The sequence below is a fragment of the Hemitrygon akajei genome, chromosome 16 (assembly GCF_048418815.1).
Source record: "Hemitrygon akajei chromosome 16, sHemAka1.3, whole genome shotgun sequence".
NCBI classification, from domain to species: domain Eukaryota; kingdom Metazoa; phylum Chordata; class Chondrichthyes; order Myliobatiformes; family Dasyatidae; genus Hemitrygon; species Hemitrygon akajei.
In genome coordinates, this window is record NC_133139.1 from 26,730,899 (window position 1) to 26,743,360 (window position 12,462).

A 12,462-nucleotide genomic window follows, 5' to 3' on the forward strand; every position below is an offset into this window, starting at 1 on the left:
GATTCACCACTCTCTGGCTAAAGAAATCTCTCCTCATCTCTGCCTAAATGGACATTCCTCTATTCTGGGGCTGTGCCCTCTTGTTCTAGACTCTCCCGCTAAGGGTAATGTTCTCCCCACAAGCAGCTACATCTGTGGCATCTTGTCAAAGGCTTGCTGAAAAATCCACGTAAACAATATCCACTGACACTCCCTTGTCCATCCTGCTTGTTATTTCTCAAAAAATTCCAACAGATGTGCTAGACAAGATTTCCCCTTAAGGAAACCATGTTTACTTTGTCTTGCCCCGAAGAAGGGTCCTGGCCTGAAATGTTGACTGATTGTTCATTTCCAGGAACTCTGATGAGTTCCTCCAGCATTTTGTGTATGTCGTCTTTTCACCTTTGCAGTTTCTTAACTCTACCCACAAGGATTCTACATCTTCCGATTCTATGTCACCTTTTTTTTTTGCTGAATTCCCTCTGCCTACCTGCCTGTCCTTTCAATACAATGTGTATCCTTGGAGGTTAAGTTCTATGATCTTCTTTTAGCCATGACTCAGTGATGCCCACAGTGTCATAACTTTCACTGCCACGGAATAAGGTAGATGATCTTGTGGCGCAGTTGAAAAATATATAACTGCCGATTTCTCAACTGTGCCACAAGATTATCTACCTAATTCCATATACTGCATGCATTCAAATATAACACCTTCAGTCCTGTATTCATCACCCTTTTCAATTTTACCTACTAACTTCCCTATCGTCTGTTTGTCGTTTCTCACATTCTCACTACACATTGCATCTACTTGTATACCAATTGCCTCATCTTCAGCCCTATCACTCTGGTTCCCATCCCCTGCCAGGTTAGTTTAGCTCTAGCAAACCTACCTGCAAGGATATTGCTTCCTCCTTGGCTTCAGGTGTAACCTGTTCTTGTCTTATAGGTCATACAATATCTTCCCCAGACGAGATTTTGGTGATCCAGAAATTTGAAACCCTTCTCCCTGCACTAGATCCTCAGCCACTCATTCATCTGTACTATCATCCTTTTCCAACCCTGACTAGCATGGAGTAATATTGAGATTACCACCTTGGAGGTCCTTATCTTCAGCTTCTTTCCTAACACCCTATACTCACTGTGCAGGACCTCTTCCCTCTTTTCTGCCTATGTCCTTGGTGCCAATGTGCACCAGAATCTCTGGTTGCTCACCCTCCCTCTTGAGACTGTTCTGTAGCTGCTCTGATACATCCTTGACCCTGTCACCTGGGAGGCAACATACCATCCTGGTATCCTTCACAGCTACAGAATCTCCTGTCCATCCCCCACCTATTGACTCTCCTATCACTTTCACACTACCTGACTTTGCCCTTCCCTTGGCTGCAGTGTCCAAAAGGGCATACTTGTCGCTGAGAGGAGTGGTCAACAGGGGAATCTTGCACTAACTGCTTACTCCCTTTACTTCTGGTGGTCACCTATCTGAAGCCTACTCTCTGGCTGTGACCACCTCAGTAAAAGTCTCGTGTGAAGTTTCAGCCTCCTGGATATTCCTGAGTACATCCAACTCCAGTTCCTTGATCGTGTCAGTCAGGAGCTGAAGTCGGGTGCACTTCCTGCAGGTGTAAATCATCAGTTAAGTACCCTGCAATCCCACATCTTACAAGAGGAGCATTCCATTGCATTAACGACCAACCTGCCTTTGGCTGTAACTTCTTAAGTTGAAGTTCTACAATCAACCATAAGCTGCAGCATCTTTTTGCCTCGGTTTAGCCCATTGAGCCAAAGCCTGACTCTAACGCTCCAATGGGCACTTCATTTACAACTTCTTTCTTTTTATTGGTACAATTAAGACTTACTCTTGACGAGACTTGCAGTTTTTAAATGGCAATATGCCATTCTCTCACTTGCTACCTCAAATAATGACAACAGTAAACCTGATTTTGATTCTGGTCCCAGTTCATTCACCCTCTCCCAATTTCTCACCCTTTTCAGCCTCTGCTTTATCTAGCCCTTAATTCTCCCTCTCCTTTAATTGCCTCTTTACTGGACCCAGACCATCCTGGACAAGTGTATCCCCTAGGCTGTTGACAGCTGTGCTATATGCTCTTATGCATTGTGGGAGTGAAATATGTCAGGTTAATTTGCACTGTCTTTCATGTTTTTTTTAAAGCAGTCAGATGTGATCATCCAGTTTGAACTGTTTTTGTCAGGCATAGCCTGTCTATTTAGGAGTGACATAATCCATTGTTCTTTTTAAAATCCGGGTTGGCTAAATGCCATATCGTATTGATGTGTCTTCCCACCCCTACTAACCTTAATTTACAAAATAGAGAGAGTACAGAGAAGATTTACTAGGTTACCTGGGTTTCAGCACCGAAGTTACAGGGAAAGGTTGAACAAGTTAGGTCTTTATTCTTTGGAGTGTAGAAGGTTGAGGAGGGACTTGATAGAGGTATTTAAAATAATAAGGGGGATAGATAAGAGTTGACGTGGATAGGCTTTTTCCATTGAGAGTAGGGGAGATTCAAACGAGGACATGATTTGAGAGTTAGGGGGCAAAAGTTTAAGGGTAACACGAGGGGGAATTTCTTTACTCAGAGAGTGATAGCTGTGTGGAATGAGCTTCCAGTAGAAGTGATAGAGGCAGGTTCGGTATTGTCATTTAAAATAAAATTGAATAGGAAAGGAATGCAGGGTTATGGGCTGCATGCTGGCCAGTGGGACTAGGTGAGTGTAAGCGCCGGCACAGACTAGAAGGGCCAAGATGGCCTGTTTCCGTGCTGTAATTGTTATATGGTTATATTTATCTGAACTGAAATCAGCAATCAAAATGCAACTAGGGAGTGCCACTGTGTGTTTGGCACGCATACAGTAGCTGAAAGCTGTTTTTATATTTATGTGGCTGTTTTTTCCCTGATTTGAGCTGTCGTTGAGTGGGGAAAACTAGGGAAAGGCAGGGCTGGCATTTTATCACTCTTTAGCTCTGCCTTGCTATGGTACACTTGAGCAGTGCTCATGGAATTCTGAATGGATTTGTTTGTCTGCACAGAGTGTACCAGAGCAATTGGTTTCTGATTGAATGAACAAGTCCTATTATACCTTATTGTTTGACAAGGGGAATTGTCACTTGTTCGTAGTAAAGTCTATAATGTCATGCCCATTTTCTTGTAACAAAACTGTTTACTGAATTTTTATATATGTGTTGCTTTCCTGCAGAGCATCCATGATCAAATTTTACAGGAATATCGTAAAATTAAAAAGGTAAGAGTTTGAGCAAAATAGCACAGAAATTGTGCTCCAAAGTTAATTGCAAAGCCCTTTCTCAGACCAGGGATTAAACTAATGACATAGTGGGTAGTGAAGGTAATTTCTTACTTGACCATTAGGACAGAATCTAATCACAAACAAGAGAAAATCTGCAGACGCTGGAAATCCAAGCATCGCAGCAAAATGCTGGAGAAACTCAGCAGGCCAGGCAGCGTTGATGGAAAAGTGCACACGCAACGTTTTGGGCCGGGACCATTCGGCAGGTCTGGTCTCATCCTGAAATGTCAACTGTACTCTTTTCCATAGATGCTGCCTGGCCTGCTGAGTTCCTCCAGTATTTTCTATGTGTTGCTTGGATAGAATCCATAAGTATCTTGGAGTCAATTATTTTGATCCTCTGCTTTTGCGCTTTGCTGAGAGTTGCAGTCGTTTGGGTTTACACCTCAGAAAAAAATTATTTGAATCTTCATGTGTGTACTGATTCTTTCCTATAGTTGGGCAAAATTGATCCTATTGTTCCACTCTACCTGAATCCCAAAGAAATCCCACTGCCTTGCTGACTCCTTGTAGCTCTGTATCCATCTCACACTAATTCCACCATCCCACTCTCCTCATATTCCCAAATGGCAATGTCAGTGAAATATTGTTGTAGGAATGCAAGCTGTGTGAATGAATTGCTGTGTCTGATGGCATTATGTTTTTGTGTTTTATGCAGACGAATCCCAAATACAGCCAAGAGAAGTATCGCTGTGAATATCTGCACAACAAACTGGCTCACATTAAGAAACTAATAGCAGAGTATGACCAGAAGCAATTATAATCCTGGCGTTAGCCCATCTTATTTACCATTGTGTGTGAGAGAGAGAGAGAGTGCAACAGCAAACAATTGCATCTAATTATGTTTCCAGCTTCTCCTGTGTGTCTGCTTCAAGAAGATGAAACTGCAGCAACTGAGACCAGCACTAACCTTAATAATTAGATAAGATGTGGGAATAAGGGGAGGGAGGGGAAGGGAGCCCCTGTCAATAGGTGTCTATAGTGAGGAGAGATTAGTGTTCTAAAAAAGACCAAGGCTTTAAAAAAAATGGAAGCAATATTCAGGACTTGCTGTTAATTGAATGTCCCTCCTACCGCCGTGTTATAAGTCAAGCTCTTCATACTTCCTGTACAATAAAAATCCACCTCCTCCCCCCACCGCCACCACCACCACCACAACAACCTGACTTTTCAGAATCTTTCCTTGATGTGATATTTTTGCTGCTGTTCTTTATTTGCCTCCTCCACTGTACTAAGACAAAGTTAAAACATCAGCTGTAAACTGCCATCCAGAGAGGCAATTTGTGGATTGCCCTTTTACCCTGGTTGTTGGGTGCCCCTTTCCTCAGCCGCACAGAAGCTGCAATCCTTGCAAGAAATTGGAAGGTTAGCTGCACTTTCAGCAAGTTATACAGGATGCCGGCTCCAGCTAAACTTAGAGCCCTGTGGGTTGTCCACAGGAACATGTCACTCCCAAGATAACCAATCAGCTGTGAATGACCCAAGTTGCATCAGCTTTTCAGGGTTTACTTGCTGACTGTCTGTAAGCCTGAAATGAAAAGGATCCTGGTTCTAATTCTAAATCTCACTGGAGAAGAGGTTGCTACTCAAGCATTACCTCTTGGGGTCAGTGCAATGGTATTGCCCCCAAAGGTGCTGAACCCACCCACTAGCCATCTGTTGGAATTGATAGAATTTACCCTAAGTGATTGTTTTATAATTATTTTTTTCATGAATCATTGCTTCAAAAATAGATAGTGGGACCCATACTTTAAGAAAGTATGTTTTGAGTTACTGTAAGTACATCAGTGCCCACTTGGGTCATTTTAATCCCTTGTATTTCATGCAAGGGATGGATTGGTGTTTAGATCCTCGTCATCTGAAGTAAGAATTTAGTGGTTTGTTTCTCCCCTTTCTCCTCGAGGTTCTGTCACAGTGAGGCAGGTGGTTATAATAACCATAGTCTAAAATTCTGCTGCTTCCATCCACCTTTTTCAAAGCTGTAATTTCCATTGTATACTTTTATGAGCAGTTAATGGCTGTTGTCTCATATCTCTGTTTTAGTTCTTGTCCCATACAATAGATACTGGCATCAATACCATTATCTATCCTACTCTTCCTCTTGATATGAGTCTTTTTTCCCCCCATCCCAGAAGAAGACCCATCAGCTTTTCTATGGATGCTGGATTGAAGCATTGACAAAGGGACATTTGGTTTAATTTAAATATCTGAGAAAAGACTTTTTATTCATCACAATGAGCACTCTACAGTAAGACTAGGAACATTCTTACAGTTTGAATTATCTAGGAGAACTGTTAAAGATTTGAATGGGATTAAGTGTTAGATAATTGCCCATCTTAGATCTTTACATATCTTCCTCCTTTTAGTATATGTTCTTTTTATGCCCGAGCTAGTCCAGGCTTGTGTAATAGCAAAGATCATTGGCAGCACCTTGGTCTCGTACCAGAGATTGAGTAAGCAAGCAATTTAACCAACAATTTAAAATTCTTACTTAAGCCTTCTAATTTCTACTACTTTGTAATTGCTGTACTTTTCTCTGAGTCCCAAACTTGCCCACATGTGCATGTTACACTTGTCAGAAAAGCCCTTTGAAGAATATGTATTTGAGATGTGTAAGAACTACACATTTTATTATTGACAATTTTATTATTGGAGCAAAGAAATTTCCAGCTCTATACTTCATTACAGTGAGTAACCTGAGGGTCACAGTCAGGAACTACATTCAGTGCTAACTAGCTTTCATCCCACATATTGTTCAGGCTGGTCTGTGTATTTAGGAGATGGGGTTTCATGCAGACAACAAGGAAAGAGTGTTCATCTATTTCATTCTGCTATCTATTTTCTAAAAGTTTTGAATGGAACTCTGGTCAGTCAGAGAAAAAGTAGATTCCTTGAGTTCCTACTGCATTCACTGTCCCTCTGTCCCCTTTCTCCCAACACTTCATTCCCAGTGTCTACAGAGCTATTCAGGCTGTTGTTTACATACAGTGAACTCTCCTCAGAGGTTTGAGATTTTATAATCCTTTCTTCCACAATCTTATTTTAAGTTTAAAACAAATTCTTTGAAATGTAAGCTGTTAATTCCTTAAACACAGACTATGGTCAGGAGTTAAATATTCAGATTTGAGTTTTAATTTCTTCACTGCTGATTGAAATAATCAGAAAACATTGCCCCTCCTCATTAAACAGCAGTACCGAAGAAGGCTTAAGTCCTATTTTTTGAATAGGATAGGATTCTATATTCAAGGTTGATGGTAGAGAAGAGGAACTTGTTTGAGTTCACAAACTGAATCCTGCAGCAAATATTTTTTGACTGTAAACTGTCAGTCACTTTTCCCTAGGGTCTGTACATGCTCTCCCATCCCAAGAATCTGGAAAGATGCTTTCCAAATTCATGATATCATTGAATCACAGCATAAAGGGGGTGATTGACTGACCAGGTCTGACTTTTGTGCTGGCAGTAGGAGTTCACAGTGAAATATCAAACATTTATTATCCAAATACAGATGTTGGTATTGGGTACTGGTAATCTGGGTAGAACATTAAAACCCAACTGGCCACTATACCTGACACAAGTCCAAGAACCAGTACTTTCCACACCAGCTGTGACCATCACCTTCAATACTATTGACCAGGGTACCTCCTCTCTACTGACAGTATCTGACAGAACTCACACAAATGTGCACCTGCTAAAACATGGTTAATGCATTTCAGACTAGTAAGGTGTGAGCTAGCCCAAGCCAAAGGAATTGTCTTTTTTTTAAAATCTTGGATGATCAAACCAAAAGCCAACATGGAGTCAATCCCACGGGCTCAAATTAGATAGTCAGGTTCTGGTTGGCATAGCTTGGCTGCTTCTGTGATTATCAGTCAGGCAGAATCTCACTGATCGTATTGCCTAGTGAAGGCTGTTGAGAATAGGGCTATTTCAGGGAGCCTCTTTTCATCCTGGCATGAGCCTCCTGCTGCATCGTACTGGTTCCAGGTAGTTAACATCAACTTGAGGAAAGGTTAAATAAACTTGGCATATAGCCACTTTCACTGTAACTGATGATGGTAGAATGGAATGAGACCGGCCCAACCAGTAACCGAGGAAAACTAATATTGCATTTGGAAAATTTTCCACTGTTACCAATAGCCCTGCATTAGTGATGTTCAGTAATCAAAGCATGTTTGGTCACAGGAAATTCGAACATCATATACATATATATATATATTATAGTTTAAAACTTAGTCAGCAGCTCTATCAATGAATTCTTTAGGTACAGAATTATCTAAAATGGAAAGCAGCAAGAAATTTCTAACATAGAAAGCAGTACTGGGCACTTCTATATCCAGAGATAATAGTATTGAAAAGCTCAGTATAGTAGAGGCTGAAGTCTTAACTAGTGTAATGTTAAATGATTTCCAGCTTTCTCTAATGGGTAAATGACCACTTACTGAGTAAGTAATAATTTAAAAAATGTAAACATTACTTTTTGTGGGGAAGTCACAGAATGCTTTGCATTGCAATGCTTTCCCAGCAGTATACTTCCCAGTATCAGGTGGTTTTAAATTGGTTCCGGAGCCGTTTACATTTTGCACATAGTGCTGATTGATAATGAGGATGTTCTGTCTCCAGCTTCTTTCTGTGATGTCTCCCAGATTACTCTGTAGCACCTTCCAGGAGTACGCCCTCACTTTGGTCTTAGCCTTCAGGACATTTCAACAAAGAAGCTGAACCAGCAAACTTGTCTATTCTGTTTTAAAGGTGTTACTGTACTCCCAGATATCACATGAACATCTAAAGTTCTACGCAAATGAAGCCTTAAATTTTGATTAATCAAATGTATATTTTGAATTGAAAAGGGGACAGTTCCAAGACACAGGTCTGTGTTGTTGATGATTTGTACATGCTACATCTTTAAGCCTTTGAGGTACTGGAGTGATATTTGCATTTCACATAGTTAAGTACAGAATATTTGTTGGAGAATGAGTTCCTGATTATGGTGCTCTCCCATGTTGGATTCCAACCAGTTTTTGAGTGCTACTCCAATGTTATTGCATTAACTCCTCTGCCCTAGTCACCAATTCAAACTTTTCACTTGTTCAAAATATTATTGAATATGATGCCTTTGACGAACCTTGTACAAAGATCATGGCTACTACGACCTTTCCTTCAAGTTCACTAGATAACCAGTGAACTTGTGTATGGTTTTTCAATTGATATGCCGAAATGAGACACGTTTAGGAATCAGTGTTCCCCTTCAGTTTCACTGGTTTTGCAGTGAAGCTCTCTACTTATCTATTTTCATTTACCACCTCCCCTTCTTTTAATCTCTCAACTTCTCCCAAATCTGCCTGATGCTTTTTTTTTCTAGCCAGTATCAATCAATGCAGTTCATTGTGTTCTTCTGACCTGTCCCTGAGTTAGAAGATAGCGGAGTTGCTGGCTAGTCCATGCAGGACAGCCACATGGTTGATGATTTATTTAGGTGTTCCATGTGGACATAAAGTCCCACAGTGCAATCCATCTTTGCACATTTTGTGGGATTACAAATTGAATCAATGCCTGCACACATTTTGTATTTCAAAGTAACTTATTCCTTGGCAGGAATCTGAAATTTGCATTAAGGCACAATATAGATATACAGTATCCCCTTTTGATCATGTGCAATACGATGAGTAGAAACCTATATCTCTTCCTTCCTCTGTTATGCACGTGCAGTGGTAAAGAACTACCTGCATGATCTTACTGAATGCCACTGCCATACCCCAAAGCCGGAGCTCCAGGGAAATGTGTTCAGTGAGTGAGTGACTACAGTTCCTCATCTAACACAATGCAGTTACCTGGAGTTCAGAAACAATAGTGCTGGGGAGACACTATTGGCAGATTGGGGATTTAAAGAACTAAGCCTACCTTTTGGGCACTGGCTGACTTTTCTAACTGCGACACAGTCCATTCTGTTTCACAGATCCGCATTTATTTCTATCTCTCACAATGCCAGAGTTTAAATGAAATTCCTTTCTGATTTATTTAATTTTCCAAGATTTTGAGTAGTGAGCTTGTTCTGCTGCCTTGCTACCTGTTGCCAAGTTTGTTCACAGTATTACAATACCAGTCCCTCTTGGGTCTGAGAAAATACTTACGAATTTAAGAATTTGAATTTTTTTGAACCTTCCACAGTTTAAATAAAACTATTTTTTGAGAACAGTATATTATAGATGTCAGATTAAAACGTTTCTACATTGTGTAATATTTTTGAGTGAACCTGTGTAAGTAAGGAATTGATCATGAAGTTGTAAATATTGAGGAAGACAAGCTAGGAAGATTGTAGAATTACCAAATATTTAATGATTATGTATAAATATAACTACTTGCTTGTGTTTTTATTTCCTGGCTTAGAACGATTGAATTGTTCAAACATTCTTTGTGGTACTGAGCAGGAAGTGACCATTCAGCTCCTCACACCTGGATAATGACTTGAATAATCATTTAACTGTTTGGATTCCATAGCCCACAATGTCCTTTCCCAACAAAGAATAATTGGTGTCAGTATAGAATGTTTAAATTGTCCCTTAACCACAGTAGCAGTCTTGATGGGGAGAGTTCTAGATTTCCTCTGAACTCAGTTACCTCAGATGCGGTCTAAATAGTGTTTCATACAACTTCCAATGCTCAGTGTAAAGAAGAGTTTCCTGGCATCTTTGATGAACAGGCTGACTCTGTTTTGAGATTGTTTAGGTATATGAGCTCCTGTTTCCATCCCACCTCTCCAACAAAAATAGATTCTTTCTAATCCTTTTAGTTCCTTTATTCCTCCTAAAGCTTCTCAATCAGATCATCTCCTAATCCTCTGAGCCAAAATGAGTATGTCTAGTTTGTGCAGTCTGTTAGCATAAATCTTTTGGCCCCAGTGTTGTTCTGGTGAATTTTCTCCAATGCCAATCTCCTTCCAGAGATCCAATTACTCCAGATGGGTTATTAGATTAATTTACAGTCTTTTGTATTTCAGGCCTGGAGTGAAAGTCTGATACTTCATCAGTCCTTTAATTATTCAATCCATGTATATTGGTGTTTCCTTACACCCCCACCCACCCCGCCTGCTACTGGTACATGATGCACCATCTGTTGCTCATCTGGGATGGATCAGCCAAATAGGTTTCAGTCTTAGGGATGTCCTGTACAACTCTCCCCCACTTTCCATTAAGGACTGAGAATGTCTTGAGGCAAGTGTAGGCAGTATGGGATCTTACTGAACAAAGAGAACCCTATGTGAACACCAACCATTGATCCTTTGCTCCCTCCACTGTTGTCATCCGCTTACACATATGAAAGACGGACAGGGATGTGTTACTACGGTTTTGTTATAGGTATTAAAATCAAACCAAATGACTACCTTGAACAGAGTATGAATTGAATGGGAATTGTTAGCTAAAACTGCACTTTATTTTTACTGGGGGTTAATCTAAATCCCGCCAATGCCACTCTGTGCTTGAAAGATACTGTGCTCTCAAGAAACTTGTGTGTGCAATAAATCTGGTAATGTGATGTCCTTTGATCAGACCGCTCTCTATCAGGGAGTAGTTAATACTATTGATTTTGTTGATAAGGTTTGTACTTGATTTGTGATTTTTTTTTTGTTGTTTTGAAATTCAGTAAATGGTGACTAGAAGTTAAATGCGACCAAGATGGGTTTTGCCATGAGCTTCCATTGTCTATAGAATGCTTGCAAACCTGAATCTTACAAGCACTGGTAAAACTGGCGTACTGATACAATTGAAGAATCCTGTTGAGAAGATGAAAGAGCTTTTGGAAGGCTAAAACAACAATTTACATGCTATTATGTTGATGCCAGCACAGTAGTATAGCTGAGCTGATATCTCTCAATGACAGTAACCCGAGTTCAATCCTAATCTACAGTGTGGAGTTCACCTGTTGTGACCTTGAGTTTCCTCTCATGTCCCAAAGTTATGTGAGCCAAATAGCGTACATATTGCAAAAACAAATATGAAAAACACACACGTAAATCCCAAGATCATTCAAATTTACATAGACCACAAAGAATATCAAAAAATGTGACTGCACAGTTCAAGATGTAGGTTTATAGGTAGGACTGAGTGGTAAAGATATAGAGAATTTTAGTTTAGAGATTCTAAAGTCATCATGACTTGAGGATTGACAAAGCAGGACATTAGAGGTTGCCCACGTAAGCTTTAGGCAGTCAAAAAGTTATCTAAAATTGCATCAGGAAATAGTCAAGTCAACTTAGAAAGTGGGCAAGGGAGTGGTAGATGAACAGGGAAGTGCAAATAACGTAGTTTGGGAAGTTAAGCCAGGTCAGGACATGCACAGTGAATGGCAGCACCCTGCAGAATGTTGTTGAACAGAGAGACATTGGGATGATACAAGTACATAATTCCTTGGAAGTGGCAACATTATTTAGGGTGACTAAGAAAACGTAGTATGCTTGGCTTCATGTGTTGAAGCAACAAGCATAAGTCTTGGGATGTCATGCTGTACAAAACATTGGTTAGACTGTAGTTGGAGTAGGAAGTATGTGATTATGCCTGAGAAGGTGCAGAAAAGGCAAGAATGTTGCCTGGATTAGAGAGCTTGAAGGATGATAATTAAAATTATGAGAGGATTAGATAGGGTAGATTGATAGAGTATTTCGCTGGGCCATGCTGTCTAAAACTAGAGAGCATAGGTTTAAGTAGTCCTGGGTATGGCTATTACTGATCCAAAAAGGTTACATCAACTAGTCAAGAATATCACCGGTAAAAAGCTCCTCTGCTCTTCAGGTGGATGTTTGAAAGCAAAGGACGGTACCATTATCATGGAAAAAGATGAGATTATGAACAGATAGACTGAGTATATTCAGGAATTGTTTGAAGACGATTGAGGCGAAAAACCAGAAATTAAGAACATTGAAGGTTCAAGTATTTTAAAATCTGAAGTTGGTAATGCAATTAATAAGATTAAGAAAGGAAAGGCAGCAGGTCCTGATGAATTAGTAATAGAACAAATTATTGCCATTGAAGATTATGGAATTGAAAACCTTACTGATTTAATCAATTACATTTATGAGACTGGATTAATACCAGAAGAGATGAAAAAATCAGTATCACTCTTCCTAAGAAACCTGGAGCAATAGAATGTGAATTATGTAGACCATA

General features: G+C 40.0%; 1 protein-coding gene across 1 annotated transcript in view; it reads left to right on the forward strand.

Moving 5' to 3' along the window:
* The window catches only part of ell (elongation factor RNA polymerase II), a 140,763-nt gene extending 129,929 nt beyond the window's left edge, over positions 1–10,834 (forward strand). The window contains exons 11-12 of the mRNA XM_073068494.1: positions 3,196–3,240; positions 3,962–10,834. Of these exons, the coding sequence (XP_072924595.1) occupies positions 3,196–3,240; positions 3,962–4,066 (150 nt within the window). The 3' untranslated portion in view covers positions 4,067–10,834. The remainder of the gene's footprint in view (positions 1–3,195; positions 3,241–3,961) is intronic.
* Positions 10,835–12,462: the final 1,628 nt, after the last annotated feature.